The sequence below is a fragment of the Pseudonaja textilis genome, chromosome 2 (assembly GCF_049901715.1).
Source record: "Pseudonaja textilis isolate UNSWEBS1 chromosome 2, rPseTex1.2, whole genome shotgun sequence".
Classification (NCBI taxonomy): Eukaryota; Metazoa; Chordata; class Lepidosauria; order Squamata; family Elapidae; genus Pseudonaja; species Pseudonaja textilis.
In genome coordinates, this window is record NC_141991.1 from 85,896,784 (window position 1) to 85,924,101 (window position 27,318).

Sequence of the window (27,318 nt, forward strand, 5' to 3'; positions counted from 1 at the left end):
CCCTGAACTTGCAGTTTGATAAGCAACAATTGTGTAGTGCCCGAGACTCAATAGTTCAAGGAGAAAGGAAAAACAAATCCTGTTCCTCCTGAGTGAAAAACCATGGACATACATGCTTCTCTAGTATATGAATAATACTTATACACATAATTTGTAGTTTTATATATATATATATATATATTTGTTTTCTTAAGTTTTCACGGGTATTTATATGTATGGTATTCAGCTTTGTTCGGGTATTTTCCCACATCATTAAAGTTGTGCTTTTAAAGTTGTAGCAACATTTCGGCAGAATCTCACCTGCCATCATCAGGCTTGTGTATTGTGTTTGTCTGTGAGTCAGACTTTCACAGCCGTTTCTGTTTTAAAAGCACAACTATAATGACGTGGGAAAATACCCGAACAAAGCTGAATACCATACATTATATACATATATATATATAGTTACATATATAATTTGAAAACTTCATATATCTCCAAGCCACATACTGGTTTATCTTTAATTGTGGGACTAGAAACACACAGGTAGAGTTTTCCATCCTCTTCAATACATGCATCAATCAAAGCCTGTACAGAGCTTTCATCTTGGAACAACAAAAAGGCATATCCTAGATAGAGAAGAAAGAAACATGATTTGTTCACTATATATAGTATATGATGTATTGAAACTTTCTATTTTGTGTGTACTTAGATATAACCATGCCAAAAAAAGGAAAATCATGGTTTCATATTTAACAAAAGAGGTTGGTGGGGTGGGGCGAGGGTCATTTTCCAAAATAGGAGTAGGTATAGTCTAACCCAAATGCTATTATTTGAGACATAACAAATACATTACAAAACTTCATCCATTCCTTCCTTAGAATGAAATTTAATCTGAATGTCACTGCTTTACTGTACAGAGAAGAAAGAGAAGGGGGATTAAAGAAACCAAAGAAATCACGGGGGAAAAACAGGAAGGGAAACAAGTTGAACAGTAGATAAAAAGTTCAAACTAAAAAAAGTGAAAAGTGTAGATAAAAAGCGCCAACTTGAAGATCAGAAGTAAAATGGAGTCAAAACAGCAATGACAAAACACTTCAAATAAGAAGGTGGACTAATGAGCCTTTCATATAACTTTAAGATTAGCAGTAGTATTGAAATATGCTTTTGTGATCATGGAAATTCAGGTCTATAATAGAAAATGTGTTGAAGAGACGTCCATGTTAAAATCTCAAATGATAAAATTCACTCTATGAATCATAAAATTGCAAGGTTCAGACTATCACATTGAATTTTACGCTCTATGCAGAAATCCAGAATTAAAGCATCTACGGCAGATGGCTATCCAGCCCCTATTTGAACAGATCCAATGAAGAGTCCACAGCTCTTCCTATTAGGAAAATTTCCTAACACTAATAACATATTTTCATGAGGAGAGATAATCTTTCAACTAACATAGCTTTTATAGAAATTATTATTATTATTATTATTATTATTATTATTATTATTATTATTATTATTATTATTATTATTAACTATTATTACTTGTTCTGAACAATTTTAGAGAAGGACGGGATTCATGAAGTAACAAAAGTTACCTTTAGGAGGAAAATACGATTTGCTTTCAGCTTTATGAGGCCAATCTACAATCAATGGGCCAAAACGACGAAAGCTGGCTGTGATCTCATCTGCAAGTTGGTGAACCAAACAAAGAGAGAGAAAAAAATCTTCACTTTTTTTTTCAAGGGGAAGGGTCCCAAATAAAGCAATTTAAGCAATTCGATGATAATACTCAGGTAATACTAGGCAACCCAAATATGAGAGACAGCAAGTATCATCAAAAGGGAAAAAAACTGAATCCAAGAACTGTATATTTAACAAAAAAGCAAACGGTTTAAATATCAAAGCTGTGGCTTTAAGATTACAAATAAAGATTTGCAGCAACCCACTTAACGTAATTAATGACTGAATTTGAGCAGTTTTTACTGCCTAGCTCCAGGCATTCTCCCACAGCTAACTTGCAGAGCTTGCATCAAGAGCAAGTTGTTCAGCACGGACTTGCGAAAGGTGGAGAGAAAGGAAAAAGAATGTAGCAGAGCCTAGTCACGCCTACTGCTTACGTCATAGGCCTAAGCTGTATCTGTGCACATCATCTGAGCTGGACCTCAGACTATCTTCAGCTGCACTTGCACAAAGCAATTATGTAACTGCTGCAGAGGCGAAAATGCAGATTCGTTAGCAGAAAGCAAAGGCTTCAAAGCCTTTCTTCAATTTCTAAATTCAGCTCAGGTGATCTGCACACTGGTTAATATTACCCACATGCACAATTCTTTTTAAAGTGCACCGTGGAATTGTTTCACTCAGTTTAATTTTAAAATAAGCTGGGGAACAGACTGAAATGCTATTTATACGCAACACAGAGCCTGAAAAATTATTTGATCTGCCCTCCCCATGTGCATTTTCTATTTTACTTAAATTCTTCCTAAGGTATTTGGAGGGGGTGTTCATATACTTGTGTCGGAGTTTATTTCTTCATAATCTGATGTTTTCATCATGATGAAAGTAACAGAAATATTTATCTGGGGGAAAAGGAAATGTCATAGATATTTTTTATGTATACCGTTTAAATTTATACATTACCCAGAATTACAGGATTTAAAAAATAGAGCTAGAAATCCCTAAAGAATTTCTTTCCATTTCTTTTTTGAAAAAAGCAGCAGTCTGTTATTCTAATTAGCCTAAAAATTAAAATAAAATAAGGAGATTCCCTTTGTCTAGTACACTTTTAAATCAAGGCAAATATTGCCATCAGTTACAGTTAATGTTCATATGCCCAGCATGTTCCTTATGCTTAAATGGATTTTTTTTCAGCAGTAATTCATCCCTCTGGTGAAATATATGGTGATAGCAAAGAAATAATGCATTATATATCGTTCTCTTAAATAGATGAAGCACTGCATTGTATTTTAAATCAGATACTGACTAAAATGTGTGCCTATTATAATCATCTTCAAAATAAAAGACCTTCATAAAGAGTTTTATGATGTCATAATATCTAACTAAATGAAGCAAATGTATAAAACATATCTCATAAACTGTGCAACCCACACCTCCTTATCATCACAATTCATAACTTAAAAGCTTGGATATTTGGCAGCTCATAGATTTATACAATTTACGCTGCCCGAAAAACTGCCCAAAGTGAGCTCATGAAAATGCTACAATCTGGCATGATTATCCTCTTTTCCATAGGGTCGCATTTGGCCATGGGTGTGTATTTTTGGCAATACTAATATCCAAATATACCTTCATCGATATCAGGTGGCAGACCACCCACAAACACCTTGCGAGAGTACCGTTCAACTCGCTCGCCATTCTGATGAGAGAAGCAGTGTGGTGATCCTAAGCCGCTATGGAGAGTCTGATCCCCACGTCCATCATCCAGAAACCCATCTTCCATTGGGAACAGGGAGGACTGACCTATAGTTGAAAAGACAAAATGTGTCTGTGTATGTGCATGTATAATATGCATATATGTATTTCTCAAAATATACCAACAGAATAATAGCTGCCTATTTTCTTATTCTTTCTCCTGTCACAAAGACCCATTATTAATTATACAGATACGCAATATTATCTGAATGACTTTGTACAGAAAAGCTGGCTGAATCTTGGTATCATTAAATGGTGCACTATGCCAAGCGTGTCATAGACAAATGTTCTATTCCAAACACAGAGACTATTTTTTCCCCCAAGTATATGCTTCAAAAATATTCTACACCAAGTAATTATTGATCAAGCCCCAATGATCTTGGGACATTGCAAGTACAAGATTTTAGTCACATCCATACAATCATACAGTTCAAGTAAAATATTCCACATCTATCTTACATTTAAATCTCACAGCTCCTTATTGACAAAAACAGTAATAAAAAGCCAAAGGAAAATGGAGGAAAAAGATGGGACCCTTTTACCTATATTCTCACTGAGGTGGCATACTAATAGTATAACCATACTTATAAGAATAATAAGTATGGCAGGTCTAATAAAACTGGATAATTGGTGTAGAAGAACAATTAAAGGATTATTATGCTGAGGATAACCAAGTTCCATCCCTCTTGGTCATGAAACTTGGTCAATGTCCTCATACTGGTCACTATTTATTTCATGTATATTCTAAATTCTGTAGAAAATAGCTAGGAAAGAAATGTAATATATGTTTCAATAATAAAAAAAATCAGAATTATAAGTTAGTTAATGGTCCCTGGTCCACAAGTACCCACAGGTAAATTATTTACCCAAGACTATTAAAATTGTCCTTTTCCAGGAGCTTATTAAATGTGATCAGAATGCTGTGTGGGTTTTTTTTAAAAGGAGAACAGGAGAAGGGCTTATTTTCTGCTTGAAGCTTGCTTTTACAATTACCAGAGCATGCTCACCACTGAAACGGTTAAAAAAAAATAAGTTGAAGATTTAAGGTGAAGAATTCAAAAATGAGGCAGTAACTTCTCATTTTATAACCTGCCAAAACTATAAATAGGACCTGAAGATGAAGACAGTTTTTAAAAAAGATGGTTCTAGTTAGAATCATATGTAACCACCACTCAAAATGACCTCAGGGGAGCCGGACCTCAATGACTTCTTTTCTTGGCACATTACACTAGACTAGTTAGTGCCTCATCTAGGAACATTACACCATTATTTTTGCTGTTCATCTTTTTTACTATTGTAATTACTGTATTAGTGTTAAGTATTGTTCTCACAACATACCTTAGAATAAAAGTGATTCCATTACAACTGGTCTGGGGTTTCTCTCTAGTTTTCTAGTTCATATAGGATTAACATTTATATGAAATGAATACAGACATGTATTAACACCTGTCCCTTTATCTAATACCTCCCCGGAGGATGCCATGTTGTTTAGTATACAGTACATTATGTCTGTTGAAATTATAGCAATATATAAGCTGTAGAAGTCATTCCTTTTATATGTATTATAAAATGCTAAAGATACACCACCAGTCAATAGTGAAATCCAGATGCACCAAATGGAATTGTGACATTTCATCTTCCAAACGCCAGTGTGCATGCACACCAAGAGCATTGAACAAGTGCAGTGCAGGGAAAGTGGCAGTTCCAGGGATCCAATCCTGGAGCCACTGTTCTTAGTTAAAGGGCAAAGAAGTAAACATCCCCATCTCCCCTCCCCATCTCTTACTATCTTTGATAAAGTAGCTCTGACACTGGCTTCAGGAAAGGGTTGAGGCATAGAAACTATAGACATGCACACGGGGACAACATTTTGATCACTAATGAAGTCATAACAATTTACCAGTTTGCCATAACCTACCAAAACTGGAAAGAAAGAAAAAAAAAAGCTCCATTTAGAAAAAAAAAAAAGCACTGTGCCAATCAATTTTCATGATCTGTATTCTACTGAAAAACTGAATCCTCTCAAATTAATAATTTGAATTCCATAGTGCTGCAGAGCCTCTTTTTAGCATGAATTCTCCAACCAACGACCCTTTTTGGGGAGAGATTTCTTACAGTGATTTCCCCATCAACATCTCGGTCCAGGCAGCACCGAGGAAGCTAACAAAGTGGCATCTGTCTATGATTGTTAGGTCAGCATGCACGGTTCAAAGATATGGTTGTAGCATCTTAGTTTTCATCCCACAGATTTTTAAAAAGCACCTATGTGACTTAATTGCCAGGCTTCCTTTTTTAGTGATGTAAAATCTCCCAAACTGTATATTGTGGTCCTGCTAGTGCCTGCAAGGCAGTTTTATGCTATTGAAGAACCCCCCAAAACAAAGACATTGCTCAGATGCAGAGAATTTCAGCTTGATCACAGAAGTTAGATAAGAGAAATGCAGTGTGAAATTACCTCTATCACACGGCTCAACGTCTTGAGGGACATGCAAATCATTACTAAGTATTAAAAATGTTTGGAAGAATGCCAGTGCTAACAGCCACAATAAATTATGATGACAATTAATGTTGCCTGTGGGAGAGACCTGGAAATTCAAGTCATTTAGGTGCTTCCGTAAGTAAGAAACCCTCTTCTCCTACTAGCACCCAGCTGAAGCTATCATTAATGTGTATTTTAATTTTGGAAGTTCTTGCTAAAAATACTATTTGCTACCCACTCACTCTGTATTTAATATATTATGTTAATTCTGCCTCGCCATCATGTTCTGGGATATGCTACTTTCAGTAGGTAACGTTACCACAGCATGCACATTGAAGAAGCCTGCCCCATCCACCTGTCCCCTTTAAAAACTTCTGATCTTTCAGAAACAGCTGGTGCATTAGTGATGCCATAAGACATTTTAAACATCAGAAAATTAAAGAGGAATGTTGTTACCTCGCCTTCTCCCATATGTCCTTGCTGCATGTCAAATGAGAAGAAAAACAGCCTTTCAAACATTGTTAAATAAAAATTAAATAGAGATAGAGAAAAAAGATACGCTATTTCACCTCCATATAGCCTCAGTGGTTCTCAAGCATTAGTGCAGTGCAGACCACATAAAATAGTTTTTTTTTAATCTCAAACACATCAGAACCGCTAACAAAGATATCTAATTTTTAAAATACTACCTTTCAGCTTCTTTGTGCTTACTAGAGTATCCAGTGGATTGCAACTTTATTAGCATATCTGGTATTTCTAAGAGGCTGCAACCTTGGATTTTGATCAGTCTATCAGTTTCTTAACAATCATATTTTGTTTTCAGTGAGCCAATATCTTCAATTAAGATTTACAAGGGAAGCAATTGACCATGTGATTACCATGAATCCAGAGTTAGGAATGTTAATGTCTGTGAAACATTAACATGTTTATCGCACCCTTTAGCAAGCTGGTTTTAAACAATGTTAGCCGTTGGGCTAAATAACTGAAATGCTCTGTAGACTAGAAAACAAACATTACAATGGATTGCTTTCTATGGACAACACTGGGACTCCTTTTACAGTACTTGATTGTTCTTTAGCTTTGCCTGTGTAAAAATAGTATCAACGCTTGAGGTCAGAGGTGGGATTTTTTTAAAAAAAATTAGCTACTGCATTGAACATTTGGGAGAAAGTAGCTGGGGACATGATACAAAGTAGTCACACAAATCTTATTTATGCTTGTGGCCAAAGCCAAATGGAGCTAAAATGGGGGGAAAGGGGCTTGAGGAAAGTATTCAGGTTTTAACTGCTATGTTAAGCTTGCTTTTAATGCTCCCACTGTTCTTGAGTTTCACAGCATGGCAGGAAACAACAGGGCTGAAATGCCTGGGAAAGGTGAGGTCAAAAGAATTAAGGACCATGCACAGCCTTAATCTTATCTGTCTATGTTTCTCACCCTATGCTAGCTTGCAATGCTTACTAACAGCCACATCCCAATGATGTCGATCAGAAAAAGAAAAAGGAAAAAAAACAATCTTACAATCTGGTTATATCCCTCCAAGCATCAATTCATATATCATGCTAAAAGCTCTTCAATGTATGAAATCCTCAAACAGTTTTTTTTTAAAGTAATTTCTAGAATTCTCAAGGACCAAGATAATCTCATGCGTCATAATGTCCTTAATAGAGTATCTAGCTGTAAAAAAAGATTCCCAATCCACTATTTAAGAATCGCTTGCATTAACTCTGAGAGGAGAAGGAAGAGAAAAAATAATTCTTCCTAAACTTCTGCTGACTTTCTTTTTAACATGCCCTGCTCAACCATATTTATTGTCACTCGCATTACTACTTGGCATCAGTTCTTTCTTTCTTTCTTTCTTTCTTTCTTTCTTTCTTTCTTTCTTTCTTTCTTTCTTTCTCTCTTAAAGTCTTAGACAAATTAGAATACCCTTCAAGAAGAGTCAAAGCCCAATGAAACAAAATTAAAAGCTTGTTCAGAGAAGTGGAACTAAGGAAAACTGTTAACTGTTTAGCTGATAGAAGTTTAAATCTTAGCACAGACCTTTTGGAAAGTGGGTCTTGACAATTATTTCTCTTCACATCAAGCATTCCATTGTTTATAGATGCAGAAAGGCCTAGAGTGGTTCTGTAATTCTTAAAATAAAAGCACAGCTACAACAGACCACCTTGTATGTGCTTAGAGAAGCTCAAGTGGTCTTCAAAGTGTTCTCTACCTAAAAAGCCATTAATCATGTTTGTGGTCTATAGCTGAGTAACAAAACTAAATGTACAATACAGCTTTCCTTGCTTGGTGCATTAACAGGCTGGTCAACATAGCTGCAATTCCTACTGAGGCCCATAACAGTATTGTTAAAATGCCAGACTGTTCTGTCACTTGTGTGCCATAAAAACATTGTGACAGTAACCACACCCAAAAATCTGATAGAGAGAGTTGCAGGAAGTTTTGCTGCTACAGATTCCAAAACTTCGTGAATCAAAGTACAATTTCAAAATATTAATCATTTGCATCTTTTTTTTTAATTTACTGATATAGTAAATCTATAATGCCCATATCTCTATCATCTATAGGATGTTAGAAGCAATGCTTCAAAACATGTCTGTGATTAGGGTGAATATGCTATTCCTATTGGAAATATTCTATAAATTTCAAGCTGCTCCAACTGAAGTTAGATTTAAGTTTCAATTATTTGATGGATTTAAACACACTGTTTCAGAGGAAGTTCATGAAAGTTCCCAAGATGTTTTTGACATGGTGGAATATCTGTCTTATTTACTGAAGAATTTCCTTCCCTGAGTTTTTGGTTAATCAAGAAAAGTGCCATCATACAGATTACATTAAAAATACTTTCATCAAACAAAAAGTAGATATACCCAGATTCTAAATTCTTACAGGAAAAAATATAATGCTGGAACAAAAAATGATCCTAGCAATATATATTTTGGGGGGATTTCACTTTATAATGTTCAGAGAAAAGCAACAAGCATAATAATCAGGATGCTAGAAATGAAGTCCTACATAGAGAAATTAAAGGAACTGGGAATGGTTAGCACTGAGGAAAAAAATACTGATGGAGATTATGACAGCACTCTTCAAATTCCAGTTCTCCATTGACTTCAGAATGCAGGACATAGTCGTGGATTCCAAGTGAACGTCAGGAGAAACTTTATGACATAAAAGCATGCATATATGATATGTATGAGTGGATGCATGCTGTTATGTTATCTTAACACTGAAAAATATTTTATACTATCCAGTTTTTAAAATAACTGTTCCAATCCATTGTTCTCCTAACCAAATACTACATAAGCATGTCCATAAATGCAAGCCAAGGTAGTTATTATTCCCAAAGGAAAATGTCTTACGCATACACAAATGAACACACACAAGAAACTAGAATGATTGGATATAAATATGAAATCTAATTTAGAATCAATAAAGGGAGGCCATTAAAATGGCACTGAACTACCTATGATAGGTAGGTAAGTTCAGATACTCGCTGAAATAGAGTTTAAATATTAATATAATTTTAACAGGATAGATTATGATGATAATATCCCGTTTATCTTGTAGTTTACCTACCTATTTAGGACCAACAATTGTACATTGTAGAAAGAAAAATTAGCAGGGGTTTGAGTAGCAATCAAAATAGATACAGAAGAATTTAACTGACAACTAAAGATAGATGAAAAAATGCTGTGAGGCAGTCAGTACAAGAGAAATCATAATGGTTCAATAGAGTTTTAGCAACAGAAATTTATATGGAGGAGCAAAAGAATTCCTGAATAGAACAGAGCTATTGTACCAAACAACTGAAACACTTTCCTCTCAATACATTATGTAATACTGCACCTAGTTAAGCCTTTGGGTAAATTGAAATATTTAACACACCAACTTGTTTCCCAGGAATACCCTTTTGAGAGAAACTCATAAACTGTGAAAGATAGAAATAGATCATGAAATATCTTCTGCCAAAAAGATAAACTTCTCAAACTTCTGTCAAAAGGTCAAAATCGGATCACTATTTCCACTGCTGCATATTTTGTCTGCTGAAGTTTTCAAGTTTAGACCCTAGCATGCTCAATTAAAGAATCTCAGATAGTAGAGATGCATGACATTTTTTTCTGGCACTTAGGCAAGTGCTGTCATGGTAGTATGTATCAAACCAGATTGATTGACAATTTGCATTAATTAATTAGAAAGCATTTAAGCAGGTTTATAAGTCACTTGTGGCTTACATTTTTACTGTGCGAAACACTGTAATAAAAATGGCTGCTACATAGTATGTGTAGCCATTTGGCACTACAAGTTACTTATGTATATTCCTAAGAATTCAACCAACTGAATAGGCCACCAATTCTGTTTATTTAAAAGATGCAGGTTCCTCCCATTCTGCGCATGCATACGCACACATACATACACACAAATATCATTTTTTTATTAATGACATCATTAATTTTCAGATTATCAAACTATTTGCAAACATTTTAGTTCTTAAAACAAAAATCCTTGAACACCTAAAGGTTGTAATTGGTTGCTTATGAAACTTGTGGAAGCAAACCTGTCCCAACACATGTTAACTGGATAATTGTATCTAACCAGAAATCCATCAAACCAAGACTAAGGAAAATTAACAAAGAGGAGATGATGAAGGCTAGCCTTTAAGCAAGTGTGCACTCACCAAATGGCAATTAATTACACTGGATACAGTATTCTAACACTGAGGTTTGTAAAGTGTGACGCTTGAGAGTTTGAATTATGAATTAAAATGCCTCTAATTTTTATGTCAATTTTACCAACTTTCAATAGATAACCTAAAATAAACCTGACTCTTAAAGCCAAATGAACAATGAACACATTTGGATATCATATTAATTTAAAGTTTGATTTGGCTCCGAATGCTAAACGAAATAAAATAGAAGTGTGGGATCTGCAATGTATTATGCGTAAACCAGGAATTCTGACTCCTTTCTCTTCTAACAAGCCATAATCAAGTTCAAAACCTATTGGAAGAGGAGCCAGACAGATCGGTCAGCAAGCAAGAGTATACTGTTTGTTCACCCAAAAGTGATAAATGCACTAATATGATTACAAAATATAATGTGAACATAAATGTACCTGATTTTTCTTCCATGGAAAGTCAGGAAACTATTCATTACATGGAAAATCCGGAATATCCGGAGAAGGGGAAAAAGAAGGAGGAGGTGCGGCAGCATTAAGTGCAGGCATTTATTGTCCAGTTTGGCTCTTAGATTTAGTCCAGGATTTATCTTCAGTCAGAGGATAATACCCATCTATTTTATCAGATTAACTTTTTATTAAAACATGTATATTCTGCCAGGTGATTCAAAACCACATTGGCAGTAGCACACAAACTGGTTTAACTCTTTAAGGAGTAGTAAACAACAATACAACTTAAAAGAATTTTTTTTAAAAAACCCATCAAATGCAGAGGGCACAAAGGCAGCTAAAAATAAAGAAAAAAAGTATTTCCCCAGCATGTACAATCTAGCAAACAGATGGAAGAGTGTAATGCCATTTTTATCCTGCTTTTTCCAAATATACTCCCAACACTTCTGTGACCAGGAGCCGATCTTATGGAAAGGTCTTAAAATACAAGAAGCATCTTCTTCAGTATTGAAGAAGGAAGCTGTAAAAATATCTTAGATCCTGATAGTTTCGTTTTTTAATTATTAACGCCAGCACTTTTAATTAGTTCTCAAAGCTACTGAAAATCCCCGTATGTTTTAAAACTGGCATTCTCTATTCCCTCTTGCTGATTTTGTCTTTTTCTCACAGCATGGTATACTGAACTGACATTTTCAATAACCATCTATTGAAGAAAGCTCTTATTATCAGGGCATTCAACATAACCATCTTTATTAGAAATACTGGGGGGACAAAACTGATTACTGTAAACTAAACCAGTATCTGAATTATTTTTGTAGTCTACTTCTAAAATATCTGTTATTAAAGTTAATGAATATTAACTCCAGCAATGAGTTACATGTTGTTAGCACCACTATTCTTTTCTCATCAATCTGTTAATTGTAAGAGAAACAAAGCACTGTCTTAAGAAATAGGAAGGATTCCAATTTTGCCTTGGCTAGAGCACACATTTGAAAATTTGAAAACATGTTGTGAATGCTCTTGCAGAATGACTGCTTTCGGTAGCTTAGCAAAATGGCTACCACAGAGAAGATTTCCAGTTATCACGCCAGCATTGACCTAAATGTTCTGCCACCTTCACCTGCACCACTATCGTCTCTTCGTACACTTTTCTTCCATTTTCTAAACTAGCTCTACGCTGCTGCCATCCATTCCTTTTATTTTCTAATATAGCTAAATAGATGGAGCCTATCTGCAGCTCAAAAGTATTCTTGAAAAGTAACTATGAGTCTGGAGGCTTTTATTTTGCTTTGAATCATGACAGCTATCTATTTTTTAAAAAAAAATGGGGGAGGGGAATCAAAGAATATTTTTAAAAATGTAAAAATTTGGGTGGGATAGAAAATCTTGCAAGTACTTTGGCACCAGACTGAGGCCCCAAATAATGAAGTATTTGCTTCAACTTTAAATAACAGCTATAAAATCCATTCTTTTCACTCACACACACACACACATGCACACACACCAATCCAATTGTTTTTATTGCCAGAAATAGAACGCAAGAAGAAAATTACATACATATAATAATTATAAATAAGGAATTCTTTTTTCAATGCAAAAAAGAAGTCACCAAAAGGATTTGTTTAATATAATAGACATCATTTTTTCGAGAGAAAACTGTTTCTGTTTTAATCATGTTCCATCTTTCTATACATGGAAATTGAACTTGTGAGCAGATATTGATAAGGCTCTCATAAAGCACACGGAGAAGCAATGAATGCAAATCAATAGGGAGGCTCCTAATGTAAAATAGCTGAAGCATTTTACTAAACACACCAGTTCTTTAAATGTTCCACACAAATGCAACCTTCCTGTTAGTATCACAACTTTTTTAGGGCACCATTTTGATAACTATTAGAATTATGTTCCGATTAATAAAGGTTTCACAGATTTAAATTTTTCTTTGGAAGGTGCTCAGCCTGCAACAAAACCAAATGCCAATTAGTCAATAATATTTTGATTACCTCAAGCAAGAAATTTTCTTTATCAGATAAAGCTGAAGAGAAAGGTAACAAATAAATAGTTTAATTTAATTGGGCACCTTAGTTTTATGTATTTTGCTGCTTCTATCTTCTATCTGTCTTGCACAAGCCCTTAATTAGTCTTTAGGGAAGACTTGTGAGGTAGAGGCCACAAGATCACTTGCAAAACTTTTAACAGGCCTGTCAGAGAATTGTTTTCTTTCACCTGCGGGGAGTGTTATAGCTCAGATGGGGAACAGGGGTTTTTCAAATCCCTCATTGGTGCAGCTTGTTATTATGATTCAGTGTCACTCTTTAGTAAAACTGTTTCTCCTGTAAAGTTGGTCTGCTTCCCAGTATTCTCTGCCACTTTTGCAATCCAATCTTCAGCCAAGCTCTGTCAACACAGGGAGGGGAGGATAGGCTGAGGAATCAAAGACCTGGCAACGCCCTGTCAGTGTTGCAACAAAACTAAGAAGATTGTGGTACTACAGCTGCCCCCATCCATGATCCTGAGCAGATCTATTCCTTCCCAGAACTTTCCAATAGACAAACTTCTACTATTTCGTTTCAACAGGCCATGTGCTCTGTGAACTGATCACTATGTAACATAAATTTCATACCTGCCTTTTATTTCTCTCAGAATTTCCATTTTGCAATCTTTTCCCATTCCCCATACCAATTTTCAACTAGTTTCTTTATCACTTTGGCTTTATTGAGCCATGATGTGATCAGACAGGCAATTTTCATACTTTTGGAAGAACAACATGAAATGCTCCCTAAAAGAATTGTGTACTTTTTAATTGTGTTTTCATTTAAGAGCTATGTTTTTTTTTTAAAAAAGTCTACCCAGCTTATCATTAACTTTATATTATTTTTATTTCTTATCAAATCATTTGTTTCATCTTTTAGATCTCCAGGAAATATCACAAATTAAAATCCATGTGTTGTAAGCCAATTATGGAAATAGGCTTTAATTCCCACTCAGTGCTGTTTGTATTACTAGCAAATATATCAATTTCCTCCATTGGTGCAAAATTATCCTTTATACCAGAGCTTTTATACCAATTTTCAGGAGTAAAATAACTGTATCTTTTCCAGCATGTGATATTTCATAAATACCATGCGTCTTCATTTAGTTAAATGAACCAAGAATGCTGATTTTATTACAATTCTGTAACTTTTTAAAAAGAGCATCTTAAAATTTATTTCTGTTTTTCCTCAGTTCTCTAGAGATAGATCTAGGAAAGACATTTGGCCCTTTTTTTAGCTGGAATACTAACAATTTTTTAAATTGCAAAATAGGTTGGAAATTGTGTCCCATAATACGTATTTTCATCCACTACTCTTTGACAGTATAATAACAGAAAATTCATGTACATCTACTTAAAAAGAAGATTCATCACTCTCCTAGATAAGCATGCATATGATTATACTCTAAGAATGCAGTGACTTAGAACCAAAGCTATGATATGTAAATACAAGCAGAAACATGGGTGGGATTCAATTTTTTTAACGAACGGTTCTGTGGGCGTGGCTTAGTTGTTGGGCATGGCTTGGTGGTCATGTGACTGGGTGGTCATAAGTGTGAAAAATGGTCATAAGTCACTTTTTTCAGTGCCATTGTAACTTTGAATGGTCACTCCACACAAGCAAAGTACCAGCAAAGGAGGGAAAAATACTCCAGAGAAGTTCCTGAGACAGGAAGTCTAGTCCTGCCAAGAATGGAATAAGAGTTAATGGAGAGGCAGTTTCTGTAAGCAACACCAGAATGTTTCCTTCCTGCCTTTCTTACAGGATTAGGCCAGTAATTTCTCCTAACAACCGGTTCTCCAAACTGCTTAGAATGTTAACAACCTGTTCTAGCGAATAGGTGCGAACTGGTAGTATCCCACCCCTGAGCAGAACTCTTCGAAACTGTGTTGTATCCCTTTTCCACTGTAGATCCCCCCCCATGCTCCATCCCAGCCTGGTTGCAGCAGAAGATACTGTAGCATGAAGATGCTGCAGCATGAAGATGCCAGTGTGACAAAATCAAGCTGCATCAACAGAGTTATATTTGCACTTTTGTGGATCATTATGACTTTTTCTGAACTTTGCATGCCAGGATATCAAAGGAATTGATGAATGGGATCTCAAAACCACTGACTGCTATCTTTGAGGACTTCTAGAATGGGCGTGGGAAAGTGCCAGAAGAGCTAACCTTACTCCAATCTTTGTAAAGGGAAGAAAAATCCACACAGGAAACAGAAAAATCTGTTTAATGGGGAACATTTGGGACAATCCTAGAAAAGACCATCAAGCAGCACTTTGCAACCCCTTAGAAACAAATATGATTACCAGAAGCCAGCATCAGTTTGTTAAAAATAGGTCATGTCAGAAATTATTTTTTGGGAGAAGAAGGGTAAAAGTGATTAGACCAATGGCTCAAAGGAATATTGCAGATGTAGCATCCTTAAGAGTTCTGTAAGGCCTTTGATGCATATATATATAAAATAGATAGCAGCTGGCTGAGCAGTAATATTGTGAGAAAGTGGTTGGTACACTGGTAGACAACAAATTAAGCAAGAACCAGTAATATGTGCAGCTGCAAAAAGAGCCAAAGCAATCTTGAACAGTAGATGAATAGTATGGAGACCACAAGAAATAACAGCACCCATTCAATGCTGCACTGGGCAGAATATTATGTCCAATTCTCAAACTCCAGCCACAGTACAAAAAGTATGCAGATTAACCAGAAAGAGGGCAGATAATTGCAATAACGACGATGAGGCTCTTGGAGACTAACTCCTATACAGAAAGATTAAAAGAATTGGCTATATTTATCCTAAACCAAAGAAGCCTAAGGGGAGACACACTGTAATACGGTAGCAGTCTTCCCACATGTGAAGAGCTGTCATAGGAAAAAAAGATGTAGATTTATTCTCCATAGCATCTCAGCATCCAAGAGTAAAACAAAAACTAATGGGAGGAAGTTTTTTAGAAAAAAATCTGAAATAATGAAGGATTTCTTGGTCTGAAGATCTCTAAGAACTTTTCCTATGCTTTTGAGGGACGGGACAGCTGCTGTGTTGTTGCCTGCTTCCTAGGGCTGAGAGAGAATGAGTGGTCCAAGGTTATCCAGTTAGCCTCATGCATAAGGCAGGCCTAGAACTCACAATCACCTGTTTTCTAGCCTGGTGTCTTAACCACTGCACTAAGCCGATTATGCTTTTACAGAATCCCTCTTAAAATGGCTAATATATTTCTGTCTAATCTCTTCTGAAAGTATCAATGATATTTAATATAATCATAAGAAATAAAGATTATGTTTTTTTAAAGAAAATGTTTGCAAGCTTAATATCTAAATTTCACAGGCATATTCAACGTCTTGACTTGATCAAACTTATAATTTTTCTTATTCTTTCTTTCTTTCTTTCTTTCTTTCTTTCTTTCTTTCTTTCTTTCCTTCCTTCCTTCCTTCCTTCCTTCCTTCCTTCCTTCCTTCCTTTCTTTCTTTCTTGGGGTCTCATTCTTGAGCACACAGTATATATTGGAGTCAAATTTACTGCTCATATTACATGTTGCTATAATTGTGCATTTTGAATCCTTCTCTCATTAGATTGTTGCATGCATATCAACTTAATCAACAGATGCTCCAAAAACCTCAGTTTCTTTGATCAATACATGGGTTTGTATGTGGTTCTCAGGTAATCAGTTTCTGCAATTCAGCTTCAAATATTCTTATTGAATGCTATGAATGGATTACTGAATTTAACTGAATACTGTTTTCTTATTACTGTAATTTTCTTCATATAAAATAACTTGGCCCTACATTTAGGTTGCTAAGGAAAATACATAGATGAGGGCAATTGGTAAAATTTAAAACTAACACTAGTTAAATATATGAGCAATTTTAACAACCAATTTCATATACACTAATCATTTACATTTCTTCTCTCCTACTAGTATATTGGTATATGTGAAGCAAGCCCAGAAGTCATTCTGGCACAAGAGAAACAGTCATTGTGCAATATCAGGGCTATTTTTAAATGAAATATATTGCTACATTCATTTTACAGATAAGTTACAGATAATCAGAGTTGGAAGGGGCCTTGTAGCTCATCTAGTCCAATCCCCCACCCAAGCGGGAGACCCTACACCATTTCTTACAAATGGCAGTCCAATCTCTTCTTGAAAGTCTCAACTGATGGTCTCCCACAACTTCCGAGGGCAAGCTGTTCCATTGGTTGATTGTTCTCACTGTCAGAAAGTTTCTCCTTGTTTCCAGGTTAAATCTCTCCTTGTTCAATTTCCATCCATTATTCCTTGTCTGGCCTTCAGGTGCTTTGGGAAATAGCTTGACCCCTTCCTCCCTGTGGCAGCCCCTCAAATATTGGAAGACCGCTATCATGTCTCTCTTGGTCCTTCTCTTCACTAGACTAGCCAAGCCCAGTTCCTGCAACCGTTCATTGTATGCTTTAGTCTCTAGTCCCCTAATCATCCTGGTTGCTCTTCTCTGTACTTTTTCTAGAGTCTCAACATCTTTTTTATAATGTGGTGAACAAAACTGGATGCAGTACTCTAGGTGTGGTCTTACTATGGCTTTATAGAGTGGTATTAGTACTTCCCTTGATCTTGACTGTATCCCTCTGTTAATACAATTTAGGATTGCATTAGCTTTTTTGGTGGATGCTGCACACTGCTGGCTCATATTTAGCTGGTTGTCCACTAAGATTCCAAGATCCCTCTCACAGTTACTGCTATTGAGCCTGGTTTCACCCAGTCTATATGGGTACTTTTGGTTTTTCTTGCCCAAGTGTAGGACTTTACTTTTCTCTATATTGAATTTCATTTTATTAGATATGGCCCAATGTTCTAGTCTGTCAAGATCCATCTGGATCTTGAGCCTATCTTCTTGGGTGTTAGCTATTCCTGCCAGCTTAGTATCATCTACAAATTTGGTAAGTTCTCCTTCTATTCCCTCATCTAAGTCGTTAATGAAGATATTGAAGAGTACTGGGCCTAAGATGGAACGTTGTGGCACCCCACTGCTTACTTCCCTCCATGTAGACTTAGACCCATTAAGGACTACTTGTTGAGTACGGTTTGCCAGCCAGTTGCGAATCCATCTAGTGGTGGTGCTATCTATTCCACCTTTTTCTAGCTTACTAAGAAGTAGGTTGTGGTCTACTTTATTGAATACCTTGCTGAAATCTAAATATATTATGTCCACAGTATTTTCATTTTCATTTCAAGTAGAATATTTCTTCAAACTTCTTTACTGATAAGACAACATAGACCCAAATTATATTAATCATTGATGCTTACACTATGTATGTCAAAGCAGGCAGGATGGTAGACATGGCATCACAGTACAAGTCTCGACACTTTTGTATGCACACACATTATAACAAGCACAAAAGGGATGGAGCTTGCAATGTAACACCATGTCTGCTGTCTGGCCCATTTTTACCTCCCCTATAGACGATTATGTCATTCTAATTATTCAAACATTACCCTGTTATTACTTTGAGAGAAATGAATAGAAATTAACTACTACTGTTTCTACAGTATGGAATAAGGAATTAAGAAATAAGATGAAAATATGTCACAATTAGAGATACAGAAAAATCTACATCAACACATTTGTTATGAACATTAGGAAAGCTTTGGACTGCAGACTAAGAATTCCATATTTGACTTATGGAGGCCTAGCAGAAGCCCCTCCTCAAAAGACTAATGATACCCTTGTCTTTTTTCTTGTGCAGGAAGTATGAACAAGGAAGAAGGAAGCAATTGTTCCTCTCCTTCTGTGAATGGAAAAAGATAATTCCTTTCTGTTTATACCTGACATGATGGATAATACTCACTCCCCTAGTGGCAATGCTAAGAACAGATGTTAGGAAATGTTAAGGGTTTCATTCATGGTGAGAAAATGATAATTTTAAATGATGTTTAAAAATTAATTTTGACTTGTATTTGTGCCAGAATTTAGCCAGTGTGGTACCTAATCTGTGGAATTATCATTCCACTAAGCTCAAATGCAGTACAGTCTAGTACAGACTGCTTTCACCAAAAATTTAGCATGTAGCAAAATACTTGACCAACAATATTACTAGTTGCTGTAGTGAGTATGGTAATTATATTTGTTATTTTAACTTTTTAATAAATTATTTTATTTAATTCTTTTGTATCGAATTAGAACCTGTTCATAAATTCTTTTAGAAGATTTGATATTTTAATAACTGAATCCAATTCCTTCTCTAATTAGGTTTTTTTCTTCTTCCTAGCATTTTCCTGTTTCCTTCTTTATTAATCAAGTGTTGATCCATTGATTGTAACAGAAATTGACTGACAAGCTTGTTGGCTAAGTGTGATGTCATGGGCTGAGAGAGAGTGATTGACCAAAAGCAGTGGTGGAATTCAAAAATGTTTACTACCATTTCCGTGGGCGTGGCTTTGTGGCCGTGGTGTGGCTTGGTGGACATGGCTTGGTGGGCGTGGCAGGGGAAGGTTACTGCAAAATCCCCATTCCCTCCCCACCCTACTAACCTGCTTTCCAGCTCTGTTCTCCTATGCAGGGAAACAAAAGAAGACCCAGCCAATCAGTTGAGACTCAGGAGGCAGAGAATAGAGGGAGGAAGCTATGGGTAATGGCTATAAAAGCTGACAAAAGGAAAAAGAAAGGAGGTAAAAAAGTCTCTGCAGCATTTTAAAAGTGCTGCGAGAGCTAACTTGCCAGCACAAATGACAAATTGAAGAATCCACGCTTCTGACTGGAGACTGAGGAGCCAATGTTTGCCACAACCTCTTAGGCAAAACTGAGTCGTGAACTGGGAAAAATGACAGTTGACAAGGGTGGCAAAGATTATGGACTCAGTCTCCAGGCAGAATGATGTGTGTCAACCCATCTGTGGATTCTCCATGCTGGAGAACCTACTGAATACCACCTGTGACCCAAAGTCACTAAGGCAGCTTTGATACCTAAAATGGAACTAGATCTCACTATCTCCTAGTTTCTAGCCTGGTACCTTAACAACAGACTATCTGCAAATTCAAATTTATGTTCAATATACATTTGTAACAATAATCGGCTTATACCGTGATTTCATACATGAATCTGGTTTAGTTTACTTCATTCCTATTTCAAAACAAATGAAACATTTTTTTAATCAGGGCCTTAAGGGTATTTATAACTTTGGAATGCCAATAAACCCAGGATTTCTAGAGCTGACATTTAGCTTTAGAAGGAATAGGTGAGTTTACATTAACATTCCCATTTTTGGTTTTCCAACTCTGAACACCCAAATATCAAAGAATATTCTTTTTAAAAAGTATATTTGTTAACAGCTTATCAGTTTAATTTAAAAAGAGAAATGAACTTTCTCCCAAACTATCTTCCAATTCATACATTAATTTAAAGAAAACTCAGGTTACAGATAAGAAAACAAAGACTTTCAAATTATCAAAAATAACTACTGAAAAACTTATTTTTTGTGAAAGAGTTCTTCGGTCCAACTAGACTAAAGTCAAGCAAAAGGGCCATTGTTGCTTTCCTAAATTGATTGTTCAGCTTTGCTACAATTCTTGAAGATAGAAATACAAATAAAACAGTCATGTTTCAGAATGGCCAGCAATTGGATTTGTTGTCATCATGGTAAGCACAAATAGAAATAAATTATCCAAATATACTATTGATATGGGATGCCTAAATAGGTCTAATTCAAACCTCCCATACCAATATAGAACATGGATATCCTTCAAATGTCAACATTTTCAGGAAGCATTTCCCTGTAAAATCACTAGGTACAATTCAAAAACAAATTTTGAAATTACCATTTTAAAAAAATGAAATGGAACAGATCTATGACTGAACACATCAACATTGACATTAACTGGAAAAACTGATCCATCCTAACAATGAGAACTGGCATTTCCAAGAAGAATACTTGACAAGTTAAAAGCTACTACAGAAGAGTCACCTGTTCATTTTACATAACAAAAGTGAATATTTGTATTTTTATAATTAAACCAGATTATATCCCACCACATCTAAGGGTGGGGGGGAAGCCCCTCTGGTAGATGATTGAATGATTACCTTTTCAACTGCTTACAAGAGGTGCAGTAAAAAGAAAGTCTTCAAATTTCACTATAGATATTTCAGGAAAAAGATGTTTGTCTCAGTAACATACTTGCATGTTAGCAATTATGTCCAATATTTTCTAAATAGTGTTTCATGAAAACAGCTTTTAACAATTTTAGCAAAAATTCTAATTCCATAAAATATATTCTCATGAAAAACCATCTTGCAGAGCTTTGCTTTACTATAATTCATCAACAGCAGATATATATTTAATAATGGACAAATTATATAGGAGATTTCTAGAGAAGAATTTTACTCCATTCAAATAATCTGCTACTTATCTGAACTCATTTAACTACACATTTTGGCTGGTTTTTCAGTGAAAACCTGCTCTTCCAAAATTTGCACTAGAATGATCAGTACTGTGAGGATTAAGTTCCTTTCACATGAGCGAAACAAATTAGTACTTTGCTTCAAGTTTAATACCCTACTTCAATATTAGACAGAAGTAATTTGCCCTCATATAGTGTATAGAGTAATCTGGAAAGGGGGAATAATAAATGTAATAATTGCTTAGTTTTAAATAATTACCAGTGCAGAAATTTACCAGATCTAAACTGCAAAAATCCAGAAAGCCAGTAAGTGGCCGCAAAAATAATTTTAGTTATCTGTTCCACAAGTTGGATTCATTGTCCTAACTCTTCATTGTCTTCCAACTCTACAATATTATTTCCCTGGCCTTCAATATAAAAATCTTAAATCATTCAATAATTAAAAAAACTGGCACTATATAGTGCCATATATATTGTATTACTTTTACTACTGGTTCAGAACATAGCACCACATGTCTAAAACAAACAACTGAAAAGCATTTTTGGTGTCCAAAACTAATGCTGCTGCTGTTGCTATTGTCCTGTTGCTAAGTCAAGATCAAGAATATCATTTTTTTGTTTACTATAATGGCAAAGGTTTCTACTATAAACTTTCACTTTATTATATTTTCTTCAATGACAAAGCCCAAGGTATGCTTAGTTTTTTAAAAAAACAAATTACAACTCCATATTCAATACAGCATATATATTAATTTTACAGTATTTAAATGTTAATGCTTTAAAATTCCAAATATCAACCAAGATAGTTTCATTTGCTCAATTATGCACAATGTACAAATTTGTGCATAATTGCACAATTGTGATATTTGTGCAAAAATTTGGAAACACAATTTCCTTGTGTGTTCAATCACACTGGGACAATAAAAATGTTCTAGGCTAGGCTAGGTTAATCTATTCATTATACTGTTATAATAATGAACTAAGATTGCCTTTGAGAAAAAGGTACAACATCTCAATTTCTAACAAATAAAATCAAGATGTCCATTTTCCTATCAGGCTATTTCTTTAGTCTCCGAAGCTCTTGAAAATATATACTCATCCAAGATCCCTTTGCAAACCTAGTTTCAAGACCCTGTGCTATCCGTCTTTAAATTTCACAACTTATTTAGAGCATGTCACCACTACACTGCTCTTCTGCAGGTTAATTCAGAATGAGGTAACATTTATAAAACAAAGATTTTGACACAATAAGAGCAATTGGTATTTCAACTGCAACTGGGATCTTCAACTTTTAGAAAACGTTCAAAACTGGTAATTATCACTTTTACTGGTGCCAAAATTGGACTTTAAGCTATTTCAAATGCTCAATGTATTGCTCAATGTCTTGATGTATCTCATTTTCTAAAGTGCAAAATATCTTTAAAATAATAAATTCAAGAGCAGTGCAGGTATTCAAGATTTTTTTTATTTCAAACAATTGGATATCTATCATCAATATTCTAATTAGTTTGACAAATTATACCATCTCAAGTAGTAGAAATCACACAATACTATTACGGTAGGCTTCTGATCAACAGGTTAATAATCTATTTTATATTTGCATTTGTTGAAAGTCAGTCAATCATCACTCTTTATTTTCTTTTCCCCATTTTCCCCTTTATCCTTTGCCCTTCACTATTTTTCTTTCCTAATTTTCTTTTAAAAATTTAATAAAGTATAAATAAAAAAGAATCTACATCAATAGGTAGTCATACAGGAAGTGGCATAAGGTGCTACGGCTTACTATATACATAGCAAGCTTTATTTATACATAGCACTTGATATCATCCAGCTAACCTTCTAGTCAGCATTTTACAGCTTCAAACACAAAAGTTGGGAAGCCCAAGATACCCAGGGAATTCTCACAAACTTCATTAGATCAAAGAAGATCTTCTCTATGTAGCAAAGAGAGGTTCTGAAGAAACCAAGCACTGGCATCTCAATATGCCAGATGCTTCAAAGGAGATACCATGACATTTAATGTATCATCAAAAGGCAGCAAATATACCTAGTGCTCCTTTCTCCTACTACAGTATTTTCCTCCCAACAATAACCTGTAAGGTAAGATAGACTGAGGGAGTGACTGGCCAAAAATCACCAAGCTGGCTTTCATGCCTAAGGCAGGCCTAGAACTCACAGTCTTCTGATTTTCTCTGGTTCTCATATATACATTACTTACCTTAATAGTTAAATATGCCATGGATAATATTTTTACCAAGGCTACCCCAGCTGTCTAATAATCCACCTTTAAAATAATTATGATCTTTGCTACCCTATAAATGTTCTATTCCACACAAAAAAAAGACAAAGCAACCACCAGGTATATATTTCATTTAATCTAAAAGGAAATGTTGATATTCTGTTATTTGACAGCATTAATCTGGATATGTTGTCATTTTAGAGACAATTTGCATTATAACTTTAATTTTGGTTGTGTTTAGCCCTTCAAGGTAGTTCAGACAAAAAGCCCAACCTCTCACATCAGCATTATCTTTACTGTAAGGTTACATTAACAGAATCTTGCAAGATTGTAAGCATTTCTCCTCTGATCTCTTTTTAACTTCCTCAAAACTAGGGTGGGTCCATTATGAAATGCTTCCCATGCTTTCCCCCCACCTGAGGCCTGAACTACCTCTTATATGATTGATGCCTCAGCGCTGATGCCTAGGCTGCGGTCTTTCTTCTGTCTCCCAAGGTCATTCCCATATACCATTACCTCCTGCTTGTCAATATTAAGATTTCTAAAGTTGAAAGCTTAATCCCAAATGCAGTAAAGGATACTTGAGTTGGATTGTGCAAATCAGTGGAAATATCAATTCACTACACACGATACGGGTCTGGCTATTAGCTTAGGTAACTTTACATAAACATGGCATAGAATCGTATTGTTAACAAGAATGATTAGGGAGGTAGTGTCATGTTCCAAAGCTCTGTAGCACCTAACATCAGTCGGAAAGGGGAAACGTAGCATGTATACTGTCTTATCTGAAGGTTTTCTGGAGGATTCAATTCTGGCCTTCAAGGGAAACTTAGGATGGTATAGGCAAGATAAATTATCGGTAGAAACTAATGATCTATCTTTCATATTATATTATGTTTCCCTTGATATTTCTTCTTAAATTTTTTACTCTTAAATTTTTTACTCTATCATATCTCCTTCAAATTAATTTATTTTTTCCTTACGTTCCATTCAAGCAAATAATTCAAAGTCATTATACAAAGAACTTTGTTCCACAGAAAGAAAAAACCAGGGGTGGTTTTTCATGATCATAATGTTCAAATTGTCATGCCAAATAAGCTGAATTTGGAGGAGGTAAAGCAGATCTCTCCCTGTCAGGTTCAATCTTTGAACATCAAATATCTCATAAAGGAAATGCAATCAAGTTTCTAGAGGAAGATGCTGCACTCTTATAGATATAAATACCCGTACTGAAAATGACAGCTGCTCAAGACAAACATGAGACAGTAGTCAGAAAGATGGTAAACAAAAATAAAATTATGACAATTGGCAAGGGTTGGTGGACAGCTATTTTAAAACAACAGTATTTAACAAAATAGACCACATAATATAAAAGGAAAAAAACCCAAGAAACTGTCTCACTAACAATACTCAGAATATTTAAAATTGTTCATACAATCTATCTACTGTAGATTATTCAACTGAAATGTGTCTAGCAAGGTAAACAGTTTCTGGCATTCTGCATTTATGATACTAAAAATACTTGGTCTTACATCATATGTGTATTAAACCTGAAGGCCTTGTTGCTTTTTAAAAGCTACCATAAAATACAGGCTAGATTGAGCTCTTTCTTCTGCATACTTCACTAATGAGTTTTTTATTTGGTTTATGGGAGCATTTATTCCCAAGAGTTTCAGCTGCATTCTTAGCCATTCCATTAGTATTTTTTTCCTGTTTTCTCCAACCTTTGATTAATCCACTGAATATATTTCTATATTTGAAAAAACTAGCTCAAACAGAAAAAGTAGAACATGCAGACTTTTTAAAATACAGTATAAGAAAATCAACCATAAAAACTCATAGCGCCTGTCTATCACTTCTGATTAAAAAGAGATCCTGTCAAGCCCTCAATTTTATTTTTTCCATTCTTCAAGTCTGGGTTATTACCATTGTGTTACCATGATTACAGGCTAGGAGGATTGTCATGATTACAGACTAGGAACAATTCCCAAAATGTACAATCTTTAAAGCCAGGGCTAGAACAATATGCAAAAATTCAACACTATTCCATAATTCATATAGTCCTTAGGGTAAGAACCAGAATATGTTCATCTGTTCCCATTAATTCTTCACATACAGCTGACAGGTAGCAACCATACTGATCACAACATTAATCAATAAAGTCAACAGAAAGTAACAAATATTTTAGAGGCATTTTCTAGGTCATTATTATACCACTACCACTACCATCATTCACTTCCAGTCTGCAGGAATCTAATAAACCCTGAAACAGTAAAGATTATTTGCCATTGGAAATTATTCCCCTTGAGGATTTCTTCTACCTTTCATCTAAAATAGAGAGAAAAAAATATGGTTTCCTTAATTTTGGGAACCAAATATGTCCACAGGACAAAACTGCTAGTAACACCATCAAATAAGTGGGACTGTGTGTAAGAATAATCATATTAGAACAAGCCGTGTGTTAATTTTATTTCTTTTCTCCCTTTTATTGTAATGTTATGCATCTTGTTACACTGTATTACAGATCGTCCTCTGTTTACAACCATTTGTTTAGTGACCATTTGAAGTTACAGCAGCACTGAAAAATGTGGCTTATTACCATTTTTCACAATCACAATTGTTGCAGCATCCCTATGGTCACATGATCAAAATTTGGATGCTTGACAACAGGCTCATATTTATGCTGGTTGCAGTGTTCTATGTAATCCCTTTTACACACTTCTAACAAGCAAAATCAATGGGTAAGCAAGAGTCACTTAACAATCGGATTAGAGGAGCCGTGGTGGCACAATGGTTAGAATGCAGCACTGCAGGGCTAATTCACTGCTCAATCCAGGAGTTCGATTCTGAATGGCTCAAGGTTGACTCAGCCTTCCATCCTTCTGAGGTGGGTCAAATGAGAACCCAGATTGTTGGGGGCAATATGCTGAGTCTGTAAACCGCTTAGAGAGGGCTGTAAAGCATTATGGATAAATCTAAATGCTATTGCTATTACTAACCACCACAGTGTTTCATTTAACAACTGTGGCAAGAAATGTTGTAAAATGAAGTAAAACTCACTTAACAAATGTCTCACTTAGCAATGGAAAATTTGGGCTCAATTGTGGTCATAAGTCACAAACTACCTGAATTTTAATGCAGGTTTCAGTATAGTAACGTTTATATATTATGATTAAAATTACCAATATGCTACTATTATTTAGAAAGCTGAAGGTGTGGGAAATAAAAAGGAAAAAAATCTAGCAGTATTAACTGCCATTTAGGATGTCAGTGTTCCATGCATATTGTTATTTATCTTCTCATCCAAACTGCAGTGTAAGATGAAAGAAAAACACTGCAATTTACATCAAAGTATTAGCTATATGATAATGGTTTCAGTCTTAAGCTAATTGCTTAATATTAATATCTTCAATATATTCTTGCTTAAGAGTTGAAATTTATTTCTGAAATTCCTAGAGGCCAGATAGCCTCCTGAGACAACTTTTGTGTAAACAAACTGTCAGAGACCAGGTTCCCTCCTCATGGTCTTCAACATGTTCCAAAGATTCAATGGCTTACATAAATCATTCCAGGCTTTGCTGAATACACAAAGGTAGGCTCTATTTCAGGCATAGACAAACATATATCAATCTGCCTGGACGGTTTCATGTACTAAGAAGGATTAG

The 27,318-nt window shown here is 35.2% G+C and overlaps 1 protein-coding gene across 2 annotated transcripts in view; it reads right to left on the reverse strand.

The window, feature by feature from the left end:
• Window positions 1-27,318, reverse strand: part of CPEB4 (cytoplasmic polyadenylation element binding protein 4) — a 59,634-nt gene that overhangs the window by 11,043 nt on the left and 21,273 nt on the right. Inside the window, exons 4-7 of one of the 2 annotated variants that reach the window (XM_087924509.1) lie at window positions 6,347-6,370; window positions 3,286-3,459; window positions 1,578-1,667; window positions 490-608 (exon numbers count right to left, since the gene is read on the reverse strand). In XM_087924509.1, coding sequence (XP_087780635.1) covers window positions 490-608; window positions 1,578-1,667; window positions 3,286-3,459; window positions 6,347-6,370 — 407 coding nt within the window. The remainder of the gene's footprint in view (window positions 1-489; window positions 609-1,577; window positions 1,668-3,285; window positions 3,460-6,346; window positions 6,371-27,318) is intronic. The other variant, XM_026696392.2, reaches the window with a different exon arrangement.